Raw genomic sequence first — 20,423 nt, 5'->3', positions numbered from 1 at the left:
GTGGAGGCGGCCACGCACAGCTCAGCCCGGGGGCTTCTCCGAGTGCGCGGTCCGACGCCGTCACGCTGCAGGCGTCCCGGGCCCCCCGAAGCCCCGGCGCCTGCGGCTGCGACCATGGTCGTGACCTCCGCTGTGAAGTCGCGGCCGCACGGCGACGACGAGACCTCAGTGAGACCCCGCGCCAGGCCCCCGCCCGCCTCCAGCCTGAGGTGACTCTGCAGCTCGCTGCCTGCCTTCGCTCTCCTAGGACTAGCTGCGGAGGCGGCCGCCAAGCCGGGGCTCTCGCCCTACCGGGCAAGTTTGGGCGACCCAGGCTGAGGAGCGGTCAGGCTGGTCCGCCGCCGCCGCCAAGCTCAAGCCGGACGCGGAGCGCTCGGCCACAGCACTCGCCCCCTCCGGCGGCGGAAATGTGAAGTCGGGGGTAGCCCTGCGGGGTGCAGAGTAGCCCTAAAACGCTGGACGCTGCTGCCGCGAAATGGGAAGGAAAGTGCTTAGGAGACTAAATGCGGCCTCAGACAGGCCAGGGGAAAGGCTGCCGAGGCCGAAGCGCGGCGCAGACGCGGCCGAGCTGGAGGGGTCCGCTCGGCGGGCCGCGGCCGTCGCCACCTAGGCGAGGGGCTGAGGGCGCAGCTCGGTAGCTCGCTCGGACCGCTCGCGGCCCCGCGGAGCCTCCTCAGGCGCTCGGCTCTCGCCGCACTGGCCGGAGGAAAGTTCCCGCGGCCCCCGCCCGCTCAGAGCTGCGGCGCCCGCCCTGCTCTTGGCTCCGCAAGTGCCCGCTCTGAGTTCGGAGAGGCGCGCAGAGCGGCAGAGCTGCCCGAGCCGCCGCCGCACCTGGCCGTCCCTCCCCCGTTGCCGCGGTGAGGCGCCCTCCCCCGCCCCTGCGCTCCCCTCCCCCAAACCACAGCCCGAGCTCGCTCCTGCGCGCGCGCTCTCCCAGGCCCAAGTGAATAGTCCTCGCGCGAGCGGGACACGGCGGTGGATGCAATTCCGCTCGCCTACAGCCGCCAGGAGCTCCCTGGCGCCGCCGGCAGCGTCCTCCTCCGGAGCAGCTGCGCCTGCACCTGGGCAGCCTGGACCTTCGTGCCCTGCCCCCGGGGCCTCGCGCGGGGGTCGCCCCGGGACACCCCCTGTGGGCCGGGTGGAGGAGGAAGAGGAGGAGGAAGAAGACGTGGACTCGGACCCGCCGCTGAACACCTGGCTGAGCCACTTCACTTTAAGGGGGAGGAGAAGAGAGCCGGGGAGAACCATGGGGGGCAGCGAAGTCCGGGAATTTCTTTTGCAATTTGGTTTCTTCTTGCCTCTGCTGACAGCTTGGCCAGGCGACTGCAGTCACGTCTCCAACAACCAAGGTAAAGGGGCCGGTGGAGAAGCAAGATGGGGCGGGAGGAGGCGGGTGCTCTGAGGACCGGTGCGTTGGTCGCCTCTTGGCAGGTAACTTCGTCTCGGGGTGGGCTTCTCCCGGCTCTCCACACGAGGGGGTCGAGGATGTCTCCTCACCAGAGCGCCTGTCCACAGCGCCCGGGGCCGGAGACCTCACGAGGAGCGGTCTGTTCTGCTTCCAAAATGCCTTGAAACGGATGCGTGAGCGTCAGCAGCAGTTGGGTCCCACCGCCGGCAGCCGCGGGACCGCTCCCCGCCGCGCGGTCTCCACGGGAGGTCAGGCTCGGTGGTGGAGGCTTAATGGAGACTTCTGGCTCTTTGCGGTCGCTCACGGCGCGGTACCGTGGAGGTTCTCCCGCACGCCTGCAAGAAAGCAGATCGTTCTCGCTGTAGCCCCTGGCCAAATAACCAGCCTTGAGCCTTCTATAAACCAAACCCTCGCCCAGCTGCAAGCCCTTTACCCCATCCCGACCGAATTTAGAAATTATTCCGGATTATTTCCAGCCCAGACGCTGGAAGGGGCCGGGGCGGGGGGAGGGGGGGTTGCGGGTATTAGGTGTGAATTAAGAAGTCGTGAATATTCTATGCCTAAAGTCAGGTAAAGTGGTAAAGTGAAGATGAATAGCCTGTGAAAAGTGAAAGTGAGGTTTACCGAATGGAAAGTACTGAAAATTTTTGAACTTTTTTTTTTTTCCGCTTTCTAGCCAACAATCTTTATGAGACATACTCATTGGATTTCTGCTGTGAATATTTAAAGATCTATATAAAAGAAATCACCTCCATAGTCTCAGCCCTCCTGGACTGAGAGAGGAACAGCCATAAAAGTTTTCCAGCATGTACCTGGCTGGATGCTCTCCCTGGCACTGTGATGACCGCCGCTGTCACCTGTTACGTCACACTTTTAGAACACCTCAAATATAAAACTTCAATTAGAGCTACCATTCAGCATACAAGGCCTTGCAATAATTTGCAGGTATATAAATAGAGGTCAGATGGCATGAAAATGTGTGCTTCCTTTGCGAGGGTGAGAAGGTTAAGAGTGAAGGAAATTAGAACAACCCAGCCTTCTTTTTTGTCATAAACATATACAACCAATTTGTTAGAAATAGAATCATTTAGAATGAATATTCAGTTCTCATTTGTGTAACTGATACTTTTGACATGCTTTTCTAATTCTTTGCCTTTTTTTTTGACCTCCAGATTGCAATCACAAATGCATATGTCAGCTTGAAAACCATACACAACCATCTTGCCTTTGAAAATGTATTCTATGAGTATCACCTCTAGTGCCACGCTCTCCTATGGAGGTGTATACCTTCACACACATCCCTTATTTGGTTTCAAGGACTATTGGCATTAAATATCAAAGAGGTAGTTAATTTACCTCTGAAAATTGAACATTGTTTAAAATAACGTGTAATTACTTGACCTTTTTATTGAAAGGGAAAACGATTTTTAGTAATTGGAAAATCAGACATGTATGTTATACTAAATGTGGCTAGGGCTTCTAAAGATGTGTACACTTAAAGTCAAGTTTGTTAGGAATATTTTAACAGTTATATCCTTTCAATCATGTCCCTAAAGCAACATTTATATTTTCAAAGTTCCAGTAACCATCCTAGGCCCTGAGGATACTACCAAAAATAAAACACATGTTAGACTCTTCAAATGAGTAAAGAGCCTTCTACCAAAGTGTCTCAAGTATTAAAGTATGACCTTTCAGATATTCATATTAAGTGTAAAGGATAAGGGAGTTGTTTGTCAACTCTTGCAATAATTTATATTTATCTATTTTGATAGCTTTCTCATACTTTTACAAGACGTTTTACCTAAAAGATTTACCAAATATATCTAATTTATGTATGTTTTGTAAATTAGCTTAACTTAGTGAATATTACTCAACTTACCTAACAAATAAGATCATTAAAGATAGTTTCCAAAAACTCTTAATTTGCATTTGTACTAATAGTCTAAAAACACAAGCTATGTGTTACACTTGAATAATATCATACCTAAAGGGTAAGTTGGGTAAAATTTAGAGTTTTCAGCAGAATATTATGGAGAAAACATGCTCAGATTTTTTTCGTCAGATACAAATAATTGCTTTTAAAATGCTTTTTATGGCTTCAAGTTACAGTGGTTCGAAATTATGCCTTATATCTTGAGATAATTTTTGAATGCTGAAATAATCATGCTAATAGTTGATAAATGTGGAACTTTAAAATGTTGTTTTATGAACAAAAGGATATTTTCATATTTGTAGTTTCAAAAATAGATGACATGAATCAACATATCTTGCCAATTTGTAAACATGAAAATATGAGGTATTGTAGAATTACTGAAGTACATGTACAATATAGAAATATTAATGCAAAATACAAATCTTTGTACATAATAAACAATAATAGGCTTAATATTTAATTTTAAGCATATGTATTCATTTTTCTAGTAACTTTTTGTCCTAAGAGCTAATGGAATTCTTGTTTTATTTTTAAAATTTGTTACAGAGGGTAAATTTTCATTTTAATATAATTTGTCTTCTCATTAAGAGTAATCACAAAGTAAACTTTAATGTGATTTATTTTTACCAAATTATATAAAATATTTCATGGTTGAATGAAGGCATCATCCTCTTCCTCATTCCTCATTTTGCATACATAGATAGAATAAAAGGATCAAAAAAGTGAACTATTTCATTTTTTACAATGTGCTAAGAGTAACTTGTTAATAGGAAGCATCTCTTCTCTTGTTTCTTAACTGGCTGTGAATCTCTGCGCCATAAAGACAAAATAAATCAGTTTGACTCTCTTCCTATTACTGAAACCTCCTTGAATTGATCAAAAAGTAAAGCTGCTTCCTAGATCACTTCATCACTTCATCTGATTAAGTAAATGAAACTGTGATTTGTACTCAAATTTCCCTTATTCCATTAATTTTCCTTCTGTTTAAAACCACAGTATTTATTTCGTGTTGGCAGCTTTAAAAGTAGCAGTTTTTACTCTCTTAAGAATTGGAAACTTTTATTTTTTTACTAAAAGGATAGTTAGAATATAAAATACAATCTTGTTTCTTATGTCAGTAACCATGTAAATCAATCTCAGTGCTTGGTAGCCACCAGGGATCCGTTAATTCACAGATTACTCTGCTTTAGTCTAAAAAGAGTTGATGCATCTCTCAGGGTGTGACTCATGTTTCCAAAAAGAATCAATACTCGAATAATTCATTAAATCAAAATATGGTTTGAATATGAGAGTCTGGTGAGTTCATTTTACTACCAAGATTGTGTGAATTGATCTTTCTCCTCCACTCAGGGATTTCAGTGAAAAATGAAATATACAAGGAAAACAATAGTTTGAGTCATTAGTTTCATTAAATTTATTAATTTGAATGAATTAAGTCTAAAATCCACTAAGTTGTATGTAAATACAGGTGAACATAGCTGATCTGAAAAATACCTGCTTATTTAAATTCATAGCCCTAAATTAGTTGAACTGACATAAGTATTGTTCAGAAACTGTAAGAACAAATGTTGTTCTTACATTTACAGAAAGGGGGGAATTGAAATATTTTAAGAAAGTTGAAGAGTGAACTTTACTGAAAATATTGAAAATTGGGTTCAATAAGGAAAACTGAGTGATTTATAAAGAATATTTCAAAAAGACCTTTCCTTATATAAAATTTGATGGATAAACTATGATTGTAAAAGTGCAAGAGGTTGAAATCACACGCTTTTCTTGTTTTCCATATGTATGAAAACAACCTAGAATGTATTTATTATACATCAACAAACTGAAGTGAGTCATTGTGGAATTAGCCATTATAATTAGTATTTAAAATAGAATATAGAATGTCATTGATATGCACTAGTCATCTCAATCTTTTTGTTCTGAGTTTGGGATAAGACCATATCTAAAATTTTTTTTTACACAAAAATTACACATTCTTTAAGGGTCTTGTCTTCAAACTAGAAATAACATAAATAAAGCAATTTTAATATAGATTTTCTCAAGGGGCAAATATATATATATATATATATATATGTTTTTAAATTAATGATTAAATAACATCTTTTTACATTTTCAAAATACTGTCAAATTTTTCTATATGGAATTTGTGTTGTTATTATCTTACAAAATTAAATATTAATAAAAATCCGAGTTGAAAATTTCTTCTTCAGTAATCATTGCTAGTATAAATGAGTAGCAAAAGGCATCAGTGATTTCTTGTATTTTCTTCTACTAATTATTTTCCCCTGTGACAGACACCATATCTCAATCACTCTCTCTTTCTTCTTTCACACACAGGAGTACTTCTGACTATATATTTCTTTTGTCCTAAATGGTGAGAGAATACATGTTATCTCACACTGTCCGTCAGTCAACCAAATCCCTAAAGTTATAGAAGTTTCTTGTGTTCTTGACTCACCATTTCTTGGGACTATAAATATAGTGGACATCAGTACATGTAGTTAAGTAATAAACATGGATTAACTTTGTTCAGTGTACGTTGTTAATCATGTAATCAAACTAAACGTATACAGAAGGATTAAATTGTTTATACATACACAGTGTTAACTTTAAATAAAAATTGTATATATATATATGTTTATATATATACATTTAAGTTGTGAAACATAAATTGATATACTGTGTCTGTAGTGTTCTGATCAACTTGCAGTTTCTTTAGGACTGGCATTCGTTCTTTAAAAAACAGATATTATATTACCTCTACTTTTGCCTTATTTTTATTGAGTATTCTGTTTTTGAATGTAATCTTTATATAATGAAGAGAAAAAAGAGTAAGTAAGCCAGACTTCATAAATGCCCTCATGGAATTTATTTTCTAGTAAGGGAGACTGACAACAAATATGGAAGTAAATGAAACTGTATACTATGAAGGAAACAATAAAGGCCCTGAGCAAATAACAGGAGGGACCCGCTATTTTAAATGTGATGGTTAGAGAGGCCTATCTGGGAAGTGACACGAAAATGACATTCTCAAGGATGAGAAACAGCTGGATGCACAGAACAGGAGGCCGTGCATTCTGGGTAAAGGGAGCCACCTGCTCAGTGACCTTGAGGGAGGTGAGCTTGTCCCCTTTGAAGAGTAAGTCCAGTATGGAACCGGAGCTCACAGAGCAAGGAGGAGAGTAGCCTAGAGTGAGGTTTGAGAGAGAGTGAGAAACCAGATCCACAGAGAAGAAAACAAGCCATGGAAAGGAACTAGGTTTTAATATTTTCCTTGGTAAAACGGGAAGCTAATGAGATCTCAACCGTTTTTCATTTTTAGAGTATTATGGCTAGGAAGAGATGATTGGAGCATGAAGAGAATAGTGTTAGGAGTCTATTGCAGTTTTCAGGGACATAGGGAAGGGTATGGTGGCCTAGCTAGCGTGGTGATACTGAGATGGGGATAAGAAGGTGGATTTGAGATACCGTTTGGAAGTAGGATTATGGGGTCATCTTATAATTACAGGAAAATAAATGTAGATATTCAGTATTTTATCACTTTTTCCAAGGGATCTGAAAACATTTTTCATTACTCCCCATAAAAATGATCTTGCTTGTAATAATTGATTATTGACAGCAGATAGGAAGGATGGGGTGAGAGGTCCATTCTCTACTTTATTCTGCTCAAACTATCATTTAAAGCATAATATTAATAGTATAGTTTTATTATTTCAGACCATTGTGCATAGCACTGTACACTCATTGGATCAACAGATGAAATTTGTTAATGCGTTTTGACATGATAACTTTACATATATAGTTGCTTTTTGTCAGAGTGGGTAATGGCACAGGTGGGTGGAGGTATGTTAACAAAGCAGTATGGTGATCCAACAGAATCTATTAAAATACAGAGCAATATTGCAAAGTTTGGCTTATGCACCAGTTTTATTCATCTTTGTTATGATCAGACTACTGTTACTGAAAAGAAAAATAGAAGTGATACTAGATATAAAATAGGCATGTTTTCACATATTTTCTATTAGCCTTCTTTTCTGCATTTTGTTAAAATGAAGAGAAACAAATACATATTCAGGAAGCTTGTAAAAGACCCAGGAAAATTAGATCTTAAGATGAGGGAAGAAAGTATTAGGCTCTTCACTCAACAACAGTAAATTGCGTGTAACTTAAAAAGTTTCCCTGACCAGTTATTGTTCATCACTGTGAATTGCCTACTACTACTACTAATATATGACAGCAATTGTTAAATATATAAAAGCATAAAAATCTTAATTTAACAGTCCTAAATGCCTTGTATATATTTGGAAAATCAATACTCTGGAGATGTTTCATTTAAACATTTGTGAATATTCTTAAATGTACATATTCAAACATAGTAAATCTTATGCTTTAGTGTTTAGAATGTTGTGGAGAATATTATTTTATAGTGATTTCCTTTCAGTAAACATTATGAATTCTTATGATATATACAGTTTTGATTTTCAATGATAAATATTCTAGAACTGAGTGATAATGTTTGTACTTTAAAAAGGTATGTAACTCCATGGCTGATTCATGTCAATGTATGGCAAAAACCACTACAATATTGTAAAGTAATTAGCCTCCAACTAATAAAAATAAATGGAAAAAAAAAAAAGGTGTTTATCAGAGCCTACTATTTGGGCTTCCCAGGTGGCACTAGTGGTGAAGAACGCCCCTGCCAATGCAGGAGACTTAACAGACAGATCTTGGATCCATGGATCAGGAAGATCCCCTGGAGGAGGAAATGGCAACCCACTCCAGTATTCTTGCCTGGAGAGTCCCATGGACACAGGAGTCTGACGGGCTACAGACATGGGGTCGCAGCGTCAGACGTGACTCTAGGGACTTGGCATACACATACACACTGATAGGTATGGTACTTACTATATGTAAGAATTCAAGGAGTTTTCCTTTAAGAATATATTAATATACTTCAGTGAAGAGTTTCCAGTCTCTTTCCAAGCCTAGTAGGAAAATTTTCTGTTTTCTTAAAATTAGATCCAAAATTAATTTTTTTTATAATTAGAAAAACCTTTAAAGTACATTTGTCATATGACAACGGGTAAGAGTACTGATGCTCAGCTCTAATATTTATGTATTGGTTATTTGCAAGTAATATCTTATTTCATTAAAGTTTATCTCAAAGTTAAGAAAATAAGTCACTCAACATCCACATCTTAAAGTATCTCCCTGTGTCAGGCATTATGCTAGATTCTAAGATAGAATTCTACAACAGATTCTAAGCTAGATTCTACAACAGTGGTTATCATATAGTCTCGGTTCTTTAGAAAATCAGCCTTCTCTTTTGATGTGATATATCCTTCAGTAATTGATAATTAATCCTTAGACTACTTGATGATTTTTATAAGATGAATTTTACAGTAAATGATATCATGAGGGAAAGAAGGAAGGGTATGACGTAATACTGTTAACACTTCTATGTGTTTTTGTTTGTAAAATTGCTTCATAGGGATCTTGTAATATTAGTTTATGGGTGGGCATATATCTTATTTAATTGCATGAAAATTAAATATGCACTGAATAAACACAACCATGCATAGACAGTATAAATATTTCAAATCTCTAGTGACTTTCCATGAACTGACAGATGGAGGCAGGTTTTGTTTAAATGATATTAGGTTAGCTTTTTCTGGTGTGTTTATTTAAGGTAGATTTATCATTAAAAACTGTGATTCATGGTGAAGAAGCTAGTTTCCAGTTTCAGATAGCAGCAAACATACATCTTAATTGAGTTTTGGAGCAAGAACTGGGATGAGAGCATGTATTTTCAGCTCATGTCCTGAAAAATACATTCAGCTACTTTCCCAGGATACTGCTGTGTCCTCTAGCTATTGGCCTGTCTGATGATCTGAACTGGCTGGATATAAATGAAAAATCACCACTCTTCCTCCTATTTCATTTTATAACTTCAGTTGTACTGTTATACTTACTTTCTGATCATAGACGTTATAATTTAGAAACTGAATGTTCAAGAGTTAGAATTAGTTATGTATTATTTTATTCTTGTAATATTTGGTATCTGGATATATGGATATTTATATACATAGCTTATTTACTAATGTTAACTTACTAATAACATGACAGAATGATTATGTATTATTTTAGGTTGATTGCTGTAATACTCATATTTGTGGTATATGAGCATTGCAAAGAGAAACACTTTTTATTAAAATTTATTTTTAATTAGAAGATAATTGCTTTACAATGTTGTATTGGTTTCTGCCATACAACATAAATCAATCATAAGTGTATATATGTCCCCTCTCTCTTTAACTTCTCTTCATCCCTCATTCCACCCCTCTAGTTGTCACAGAGCACCAGGTTGAGCTCCCTGGGGAAACACATTCTTGAAATAGTATGTAGAGTATAATATCTAGAATAAGTAAAAGAACTTACATATAATTTTTAAAAAATCAATGTATGAAAATTTTCCTACTTATGATGATTATAATTAGATGTATTTTAAGCAAGTTAGTAAAGCAGGAAATATTTTACATATTAGGAAATAAAAATATATTAATGTGTATTCCAAATAAGAATTATCTAGAATTAATTGAAATGATTGCCTCCAAATATGAGTTGAAGTATATCTCAGTATCACCTTAGTTTTTACTTTAAAAAGCACAAATGTGTTCCATATGTTGCTGACACGTTAATATTGTAAAAATAATTAAAACTGAATGTTTAATTAGAAAAACTATGTAGTGGCCAATAAATGTTATGATAAAAATAGAAATCTCCAGCAACTGAAGTTTATTATATAAAACAGTGCTAAATAGCTTTAAACATTCAAAATGAAAGAAAAATAGGGATAGAAAAAAACTGAATTATGGTACTATTTTTAAAATGAACCTAATTGGTTAAGGAGTTTCTCTTGTTACATATATCTGACTATACCCTGGGTTAGACCCTTAATCTCTGCAAGTGCAGAAGTGTCCTGATGTTAGACAATGTTAGCTAAAACTCTTTAAAAAATCCTGAAAATTTCCTTTCACTCTCCTTCTAGATTTAAAATATACTTAGACAACATTTAAATTGTGAATGCAAGTGAAAATAATTAGTAGTTGTCATTATGTGTGACAGGAAAGAACTCAGAAAACTAATAGATAGCATTGTACAAAATCATAAGACTTTAGTCAATTTCTAAAAGTGCATAAAATCTATGCATTAGTCCACTTGTTAAAAGTTATAACTCCTGAACAACAACAATAACAAAACCCCAAGACTGTAATAGCCAGAACAGTTTTATAACAGTACAACATTTAATGAGGAAAGTGCACTGTTACCTTGACTGTTTTATATTCTCTATTTAATGAGGGAGCATTCAGAAAGAGATCCTAATTTTTATCTGAAAAAGAACAATTTCAGGAATGTATATTGTTGGTATAGCATATTACTTAGCATGGTTTAAAAATAAATGAAAAATAACATGTTCCAACTTTATTGTTATTTTTATGATATACATAAGAGGAAAATTTGTACTTATAATAACTTACTGTCTTAAAATGCTATAGTAAAATAACTTTATAGAGAACTATAGTTCACCCTGGTTATTAAAATAACAGGTAGTTTGTTTACTTAAAATTACATGTGTAAGAACCTTTGTAATATTCACTAGTTTATGGCCAGAAATCCATGTATATGTACATGCACTATTTTTTAGGCTTTTCAAGAGCTTTATACCCTAGTAAAGAAGAATTAAAATGTAAGAATTTATTTTAAAGCTTAGTATTCTAGAGTTTTAAACACTTGTTAAAGCTAAATGAAAAATATCCCCTAAAGTTATGAAGCCCTAAAATCAGATGAAATTGTTTTTTTTATAAAGTTCTGAAATGCTTTTCCATTGTAATATAGATGTAGTTATCTTTGGGTTTTTGTTTGTTCATTCTTATTTTTATTACTTATGTACACAAACTTCAGTTCTTAATCTGTACGATTTATTTGTATATATTTTCCTGTAATTCTCAATTTAGTTCAGATTAAATATATATTCACCCAACTTTTAAATGAAATATATTGAGCCTACTATGTTTTTTCGCTGTGCTGGGGACAGGAAACATAAAGGTGGGTCACTTTGCCTTGAACTTCTGCGAGCAAAAGATTTAATTAATGAGGCTATTTATATGTTAGTGAATATTTGACAAAGTAATATGGATTTAGTTGTTCCATAGACAAGTTCACATCAGTGAACTATTGTTTACAGAGATGAAAATATGAAAGTATCAGCCGCAGGAGACATGGGTTCAATCCCTGGGTCGAGAAGATCCCCTGGAGGAGGGCATGAAAACCCTCTCCAGTGTTCTTGCCTGGAGAACCCTGTGGACAGGAGCTTGGTGGACTATGGTCCGTAGGTTTGCAAAGAGCCGGACATGACCGAAGTAGCTTAGCATGCATGTGTGCATATTGACCATGACGATATATTGGACCTGGCTTTGTGTGACTACTAGAAATGAAATAAGGTCTGTCCTCTTACATTGAGGACAAACTTGTAAAGTTGACAGTAAAATACTAGGTTGATGAAAAAGTAATTGCAGTTTTGGACCATGAATTTTAAATCATTGTAACCAGGCTCAACCACATCTTATTAATCAAAATAGGAACCAGTACAGTCAACACATTTTTGCCAATGAGAAGTAAGTTTATTCTTGTAGTGTAAAAATCTGTTCTTCAGGATTCCAAGAACTCTTGGAAAGTATTTTCTGATTCCTGCTAGTTGTGGAAGTGTTTTCTCTGCAAAAAATTATTGAGATATTTGAAGTGGTAGTTGGTTGGCAAAAGGTCAGGTGAATATGATGGATGAGGCAAAACTTAGTAGCCCAGTTTGTTGAATTTTTGAAGTGTTGATTGTGCAACATGCTATCAGGCATTGTTCTGGAGAAGAATTGGGCCCACTCTGTTGATGCAGTGCCTGCTGCAGGCATTACAGTTTTTGGTGCATCTCATCAATTTGCTAAGCATACTTCTCAGATGTAATGGTTTTACTGGGATTCAGAAAGCTATAGCAGATCAGATCAGCAGCAAACCACCAGACAGTGACCCTGACCTTTTTTTGGTACAAGTTTGTCTTTGGGAAGTGCTTTGGAGCTTTTCTTGTTTCAACCGCTGAGCTGGTCATTGCCGGTTGTTGTCTAAATCCACTTTTCAATTCAAGTCACAGTCCAATCGAGAAATGGTTCAATGTTGTTGCATAGAATAGGAGAAAACAACACTTCAAAATGATCGTTTTTTTTTTTATTTGTGATCAACTCACAAGGCACACCATTTATCAAGCTTTTTCACCTTTTCAATTTGCTTCCATTGGCAAAGGACCATAGAATGTTCAATGCTGAGTTCTTCAGCAGCTTCTTCTGTAGTCGTAAGAAGATCAGCTTTGATGATTGCACTCAGTTGATCATTGTCAACTTCCAATGGCCGGCCACTGCACTCCTCTTCTTCAAGGCCCCTATCTCCCTTGCAAAACTTCTTGAACCACCACTGCACTGTACGTTTGTTAGGCATTCCTGGACCAAACACGTTGTTGATATTGCGAATTCTTGCTGCTGCTTTATGATCCATTTGAACTGGAAAGAAAAATCACTTGAATTTGCTTTTTATCTAACATCATTTCCCTAGTGTGAAATATAAAATTAAAAAAATATAAATATAAAATATGCAGCAAGAAATGTCACTAACAAAACAATCAAGCAAGAAATGTGCATTAAAATGATATATAACGTAAGTACATTTACTTAAGAATGTATTGCGGTATCAAACAGCAGATTCAATAATGCAGAATTGCATCAACCTAACACTAGCAATTTAGCAAAGATAAAGGGAAATAATTTTAAAAATATAACAAAAAATATTGAGTTACATATGGGAAATGAAAATGATTATCACATTTATTCATTCATTTTATTATGGTTCATTATTGTAAATATATATAAGTGATAAGAGAATCTGATGGGACTGTAAATTTGTACAGCCATTATGGAAAACAGTATGGAGGTAACTTAAAAACTAAAAATAGAACTACCATATGACCCAACAGTCACACCCCTGGGCATATGCCCAGAGAAAACCATAATTCAGAAAGACATGTGTGTTCCAAAGTGAATTGCATCACCATTAAAATAGCCAGGAAGTGGAGACAACCTAAGTGTCCATCAACAAAGAAATAGATAAAGAAGATGTGGTTGTTATTGTTGAATATTGAATATTACTCAGTTATACTCAGTATTACTCGGTCATAAAAAGGAATGAAATTGGATCATTTGTACAGATATGAATGGACCTAGAGACTACTATCAGAAATCAGAAAGAGAAAAACAAATATTGTTTATTAACGCATATATGAATCTAGAAAAATAAAGATGATCTTACTTGCAAACAGTAAAAGACACTGGTGTAGAGAACAGATGTAAGGACACCAGTGAGGGAAAGGCTGGGCAGGTGGGATGAATTGGGAGATTGGGTTTGACATATATACACTACTGATTGTGTTGTTTAGTTGCTAAGTCATGTCGGACTTCTCTGTGACTCCATGGACTGTAGTCTGCCAGACTCCTTTGTCAATGGGATTTCCCAGCAAGAATACGGGAGTGGGTTGCCATTTCCTTCTCCAGGGGATTGTCCTGACCCAGGGAAAGAATCGATGTCTCCTGTATTGTCAGGCGGGTTTTTAACCCCTGAGCCTCCAAGGAAGCCATGCACTAGTGGTAGTATGTATAAAATAGGTAACTAAGGAGGACCTCTGTATAGCTCAGGGAACTCGACTGAGTGCTCTGTGGTGACCTAAATGGGCAGGGAAGCCAAAAAATGGAGATATATGTGTATGTATAGCAGGTTCACTGCCCTGTACAGTAGAAACAAACAAAATATTTTGAAGCAACTATACTTTAATAAAAATTAATGTAAAATGTATGTAAGTAATAAGAATTAAAATGAATGACTCCTCTGGAAACTTCAGTTTCTAAGCTACTTTGAGTTAGTTTTCTTCACTTGAAGATTTTTTTTTTCTTCCCAATTATTTTTATTAGTTGGAGGCTAATTACTTTACAATATTGTAGTGGTTTTTGCCATACATTGACATGAATAAACCATGGATTTACATGTGTTCCCCATCCCGATCCCCCCTCCCACCTCCCTCCCCATCCCATCCCTCTGGGTCATCCCAGTGTACTTGAAGATTAAAAGTTATTCTTGTGTGTAGATAAAAATAATCCAAGGGATTGATGTCTTAGACTGGATGTAGAGTTTTTAAGTAAGTGGCCCCACTTGATTTTTTCATTAAACGTTTTATCATACTCTTTAAGAACTAGCATATTTAATAATGATGGTGGCTGCTTTTAAAGATAAACAGCACAAAAACTATAACAACACAAAATTTTGTGGTTTTGTGGATTATATATGGTTTTCTCTGCTGATTATTTTATCTTCAGATAATGGTAAAATTGTAAACCCTGTATGATTTATGTTATATGCAATTTAAAGATGAAAAATATTTCTTTAGTTTCCTGTCATCTGAAGTTCTTGTTTTATTGTGATTTTCTCATCCCTACCTCTATTAAATGTTGGCTTTTTTAGAGGTGTTTCACAACTTGGAAATTGCTAGTATTCTTTAATGTTTATCTTGAGAAATTAAATTACTGTTTGATTGATCTGTATTTTATATTTGATAAATGTGCCTGTAGAGGAATATTGGGATAGAAATTTCTGCCAGAACTGGGTATTTTTAAACAGAGAAAAATCAATAGCAGATTATCCATGATTAGCTGTTGACATTTAAATTTGTACATTTAGAATGTCAAAAAGCACTGAAAGCTATCAATTTAGTTTCTAAATTATAATAATATTATTTTCAAATCCAAAATTTTATGATTCTCATCCTTCCTTCAACCTAGAGATATATTTAAAATAAGTTGAAATAATTGAAGATCTTTTAAAAAACTTAACTTTTAATAATTGATTAATTGAAAAACTACAGATCTGTGAAAAGCTTAATGAATTATTCATATCTTTGTGTGCATCTAGGTTTGTTGTTGTTGCTGTGATTATTATTATACTACTTTCAGTTCAGTTCAGTCACTCAGTCCTGTCTGACTCTTTGCGACCCCATGAATCGCAGCACACCAGGCCTCCCTGTCCATCACCAACTCCCAGAGTTTACTCAAACTCATGTCCATTGAGTAGGTGATACCAGCCAGCCATCTAATCCTCTGTCATCCCCTTCTCCTCCTGCCCCCAATCCCTCCCAGCATCAGGGTCTTTTCCAATGAGTCAACTGTTCGCGTGAGGTGGCCAAAGTATTGGAGTTTCAGCTTCAGCGTCAGTCCTTCCAATGAACACCCAGGACTGATCTCCTTTAGGATGGACTGGTTGGATCTCCTTGCAGCCCAAGGGACTCTCAAGAGTCTTCTCCAACACCACAGTTCAAAAGCATCAATTTTTCAGTGCTCAGCTTTCTTCACAGTCCAACTCTCACATCCATACATGACTATCTTAGTGCAGGCATTATTTCTAACTCATGAAAATAAGTGTCTTTATAAAGATATATTATGATTGGATTAATGTATCCCCTGCTTTAATCATTATACAATACCTGGCATATGGTGTTGTAATGCTATATCATAAAAATTATTTTAATCTGTGCCAGAGTATATCATAAGTCTTTAAAGTATTTTCTTCCACAGAAAGTGATTTGCCTAAGCTGTGATAATCTGAGTTGTTGTCAGGCTGTACTATGGTGATGATATTTTTTGAGGTTTGATATCTTAATTGTAAAAGATTATGATTTCAAATATGCACTACCACACATAAGCAACATTTATTATGGTATAGCTGCTATTCTCTAAATGCACACTTGCTTGCTTGGAAGCTCTGCTTCTAATGTGCACCAGAATAGGGGAAGCTTAAATAGTACCTCTAAGACTGAGGAAAAAGCCACATATTTTCTTTCTAATATACTTATCTCTGATATACTTATTGTCCAGGTCTAAGATTATCCTGTTTATTCAGTTGCTCTCAGCTACTGATATAAAAATTTGGACTTAATTTTCTTCCAGTGCAAAATTAGGGAATATTTCATGCAAATGGGCTATTTTTAATTTACCTCATTTAGTTAGTCTTAAATAGGTATGATAATTTTATTTTATGTGTACGTTGTTGATATACTGTTTATGTGTGTCATGTTAATTCCAAGTATTTTTCCCAAGTTACCTTTTTTTGTTGTTCAGTTGTGTCTGACTCTTTGCGGCCCCATGACCTGCAGTACTCACTTCCCTGTCCTTCACAATCTCCCAGAGCTTTCTCAAACTCATGTCCATCGAGTCAGTGATGCCATCCAACCGTCTTATCGGCTGTAGTCCCCTTCTCCTACCTTCAGCGTTTCCCAGAATCAGGGGCTTTTCTAATGAATCAGTTCTTCACATCAGGTGGCCAAAGGCTTGGAGCTTTAGCTTCAGCATCAGCCCTTCCAATGAATATTCAGAATTGATTTCCTTTAGGATTGACTGGTTTGATCTCCTTGCCGTCGAAGGGACTCTGAGGAGTCTTGTCCACCACCACAGTTCAAAAGTGTCAATTCTTCAGCACTCAGCCTTCTTTATGGTTCAGCTCTCACATCCATACGTGACTACTGGAAAGCCCATAGCTTTGATTAGATGGACGTTTGTCGGCAAACTAATGTCTCTGCTTTTTAATATGCTGTCTAGGTTGGTCGCAGCTTTTCTTCCAGGGAGCAAGTATCTTTTAATTTGATGGCTGCAGTCACCATCTGCAGTGATTTTTTTTTTTTTTACTTCTTGGATATCAAGACTGGCTTCAGCTTCCAGATTTTTCCACTTAATCGTTTTTCCCCTCTAGTATTTGCTTCTGATAACATTCAGACATTGAAAAATAGGCAATTGGGAAGCAAATACCCATTTACCAATCATTTTGATAGTGCTTAACATACCAGTGATAACTCCCTGCCACGATGTCAGGTATAAAATTACAGCTATGGAACTTATGTTGAAGTTCCTTCCAGTTTAAATCCTTACCTTCCAATTTAAATCTAAATCCTCCAAAATCCATTTATTCACAGGAACAAGAGTGGCTGATGCCTGCCGAGTTATAGGTAGGTAGAAGAGGGAGAGGGAAAGATAGGCTCAAGGTATAGGGATATTTACATCATTTTTTATGCAATGAGGATGTCATGAAAGTGATTGCCTAAGACTCTTTGGCAGGTGTGACTTTACCGTGGATCCACACACATACAGAATCTTCTGATCTTGTCTAACTTTGAAAAACTCCTTGAGTCGAAAGCTCAAAAATAGTTGAAAGGGGGTTGAGAATTTTAGTAAGATTTTGGCTGAATATCTAGCTGAAATCAAGGAACTTTCCTTCTCCAGTTCTCATTTCTCAACACTTAATATTTTTGGAGGAGTTCATAATTTTATGGAATGATGTCTATTACTCTTTTTCTTAGTTGATTTTTAGGTTTTTAATGGATAAAGAATCTTTGCACATCTTATTTAACTATATTTTCTAGATGTGTTACTGCTTCAGGTTAATATATGATGCCTTAGGGTACTATGACAACAAACATTTCTTTTGAAGATGTGAAGTGTTGTAGAAAGCAATTAAACAGAATGTTGAAAAAATATTCACAGACTTAGACCTATTAATTCTACTTTTATGAGTTTAAATTCTAGGGGAATGCATGGATAAAGACAGGCCAGAATTTATATAGGGATTTTCATCTTGGCCTTATTTATAAAACTGAAGAATTGGCATCAAAGTCAATGCCCCCCAGTAGGAACATCTTCATAGAGACATAAGAGTCCCAAATCTCTCTATGTGAAATGGTGGAAATATTTGTTACTGAGAGAGAGAGAACGTAAGATAGATGTTAGGAGAACGAGGAAAGAAGGCTTTGCAGTAGGAAGAGTCTGATGGAGATTCCAGGATTAATTTAGAATACCCAAAAGGATGGTTTAAAAATGATGGTGTCTGTTCTATTTGAAATTGTTTGCATGACTGAAATGTTAACCATTTCCTCCATCTTTACCTCCAACATTTTATCAGGTTTATTAATCTCCAGAAAAACAAGAATGGAAAATATTAATAAAAATTCTCTGAGTAAAGAAGACCAGTTGAGCCCAACAACAACAACAACAACCCCTGAAAAGATCAGACTTTTCAGAGTTTAGCTATTTATCTATGTAGGTTTCTGCAGAATCTTTGCCTTGTCTTGTAGGCTGTTCAGAACTGCAGCTAGGTTGGGAATTCCCTTCTCATCTGGTCCTAAAATGAGTTTCTGATCCCATCAGTGGAAGCAACATTGATCTTCTCACATAATAGCATTCCCATGTAAAATTTACATATGGTAAAGAATTAGAAAAGAAAAAGAAAAGAAGCAAAGCTACCAATGTGTCCACTGTGTATTCTGTTTCTCTTACCAGGAGCACAGATCAAATAGATGGATTTTAGAGTTACAAAAGGGGAAGGGTAAATTTAGCAATATGGAATCTTGTTTCCTATGCTCTCAATGTACTAGCTTCATTTTCATTTTTATGATTGCCTAAAATAGCTGTGTTTTGCTCATGGCAGTGAGTTCTGAAGTCAGGGATTTGGTCATAGTTTCCAGCCACGATGGAAATGGGAGCCTGTTTCAGTAAAAGTGAAGGAGCAGGGCTCTCTCTGTCTGCCTCCCTCTCCTTCTTGCTGGGTGATACACACTGCCTCATTCCCCAGCACCTCCATAGCTCAATCATGCTGAGCTTTCCAACACATTAAGTGACAGCTACCAATCCTAGACTCCCTTTGCAGCCTGATACCCAGCTAAGAGCTGAATTTACACCATCCCTGACATTTAGCAACCAGAGGATTAATTTTGATCATATGCTGTTGCTGACAAACGAATCTCCAGTGGGGGTCTATTATGAATGGCAACATTTTCAGATTTGGAAAAACTGCTAAAGATAATGGTCGCTCATACAAACTGGTTGAGGTCACTAGGGTCAGGCAGGAAATAGATCCCTACATCTTCTCATAAGCAAAGCTTCAGACTCAGTTTACTGGCTGTGTTTTAGAGATTGGAAGCTATCACTGCCCAATGCTATAATGATTATAAAGAGGGCATACTGTGGGGCACAGCCCACTTTATTTTGGACTAAAAAGTGTTATCTGTTAATTAAGAATACTTTTGCTTTAAAGTTATAAAAAAAAAATCAGTGGAAGGGATGGGATAATCCATTTCATATTTGGCAAATTTATGATGGGGGAAAAATAAGTTCACATAATACAAAGAGGAAGAAATATAATGAAATGCAGTCAAAAAAATCATCTTTTACTTCAGGGAGTTTAGTTCCTGTCATAATCTGTGCTTTAAAGCACTGTATAATGCTCCTTTTCCAATAGAATCATACTAGAAGTAGCTGGATTAGGAGTTTGCTTTTCAGAATTGATCAAAAGAAAATAGGGGAGGTCATTTGCTTTCCCTGCTATTCTTGAGAAATATTGATATTTTTGAAACATTTTGATGTTAAAGAATCAATGTGTATTTCTTCTTGAAACTAAGTATATGGCAGTCCATGGGGGTATGAGAGCCATCTTCCAGTCTCATGAGGAAATAGAGGTAGCGTCTGCCTCTTGTCCTCTTGTGCTTTTCAACGTTCCAATTTGATGACGAAAATCTTTCTATTAAATGCTTACATATGATATGGAATTTATTTGACATAAATATTGTATATTAAGCTTGAGTTGTATTTTATTAAAAGCTTAAAATAGCTTACTTAGCTATTACTGTGGTTCTTACAGTCTTTTAGCAGTTAATTCCACTCTGGCCTAGTGCTTATTACCTGTCTATACAAACACACACACATATACATGCGGTCTGAAACACTATGCTATTTGCTCTGTAAACTTTTTTCCCACTATTGCGTAGTGATTCACATAATTCCAAGTATTCCATTTTAGTGCTATAATGAAGAAAACTATAAAGTAAGTGTACATTTTACTTTTTTCTACTGTATTTAGGGTCATATTACATTAAGTATTTCAAATATAACTTGC

At 37.1% G+C, this 20,423-nt stretch overlaps 1 protein-coding gene across 2 annotated transcripts in view; it reads left to right on the top strand.

Annotated features, from left to right (window-relative positions):
• Nucleotides 1–979: 979 nt before the first annotated feature.
• EPHA6 (EPH receptor A6) overlaps nucleotides 980–20,423 on the top strand; it is a 923,948-nt gene continuing 904,504 nt past the window's right edge. For both annotated transcript variants that reach the window (XM_065913782.1, XM_065913783.1), the window contains exon 1: nucleotides 980–1,349. In XM_065913782.1, the coding sequence (XP_065769854.1) occupies nucleotides 980–1,349 (370 nt within the window). The remainder of the gene's footprint in view (nucleotides 1,350–20,423) is intronic.

The sequence above is a fragment of the Muntiacus reevesi genome, chromosome 21 (assembly GCF_963930625.1).
Source record: "Muntiacus reevesi chromosome 21, mMunRee1.1, whole genome shotgun sequence".
NCBI classification, from domain to species: Eukaryota; Metazoa; Chordata; class Mammalia; order Artiodactyla; family Cervidae; genus Muntiacus; species Muntiacus reevesi.
This window is presented reverse-complemented; position numbering and strand designations above follow the sequence as displayed.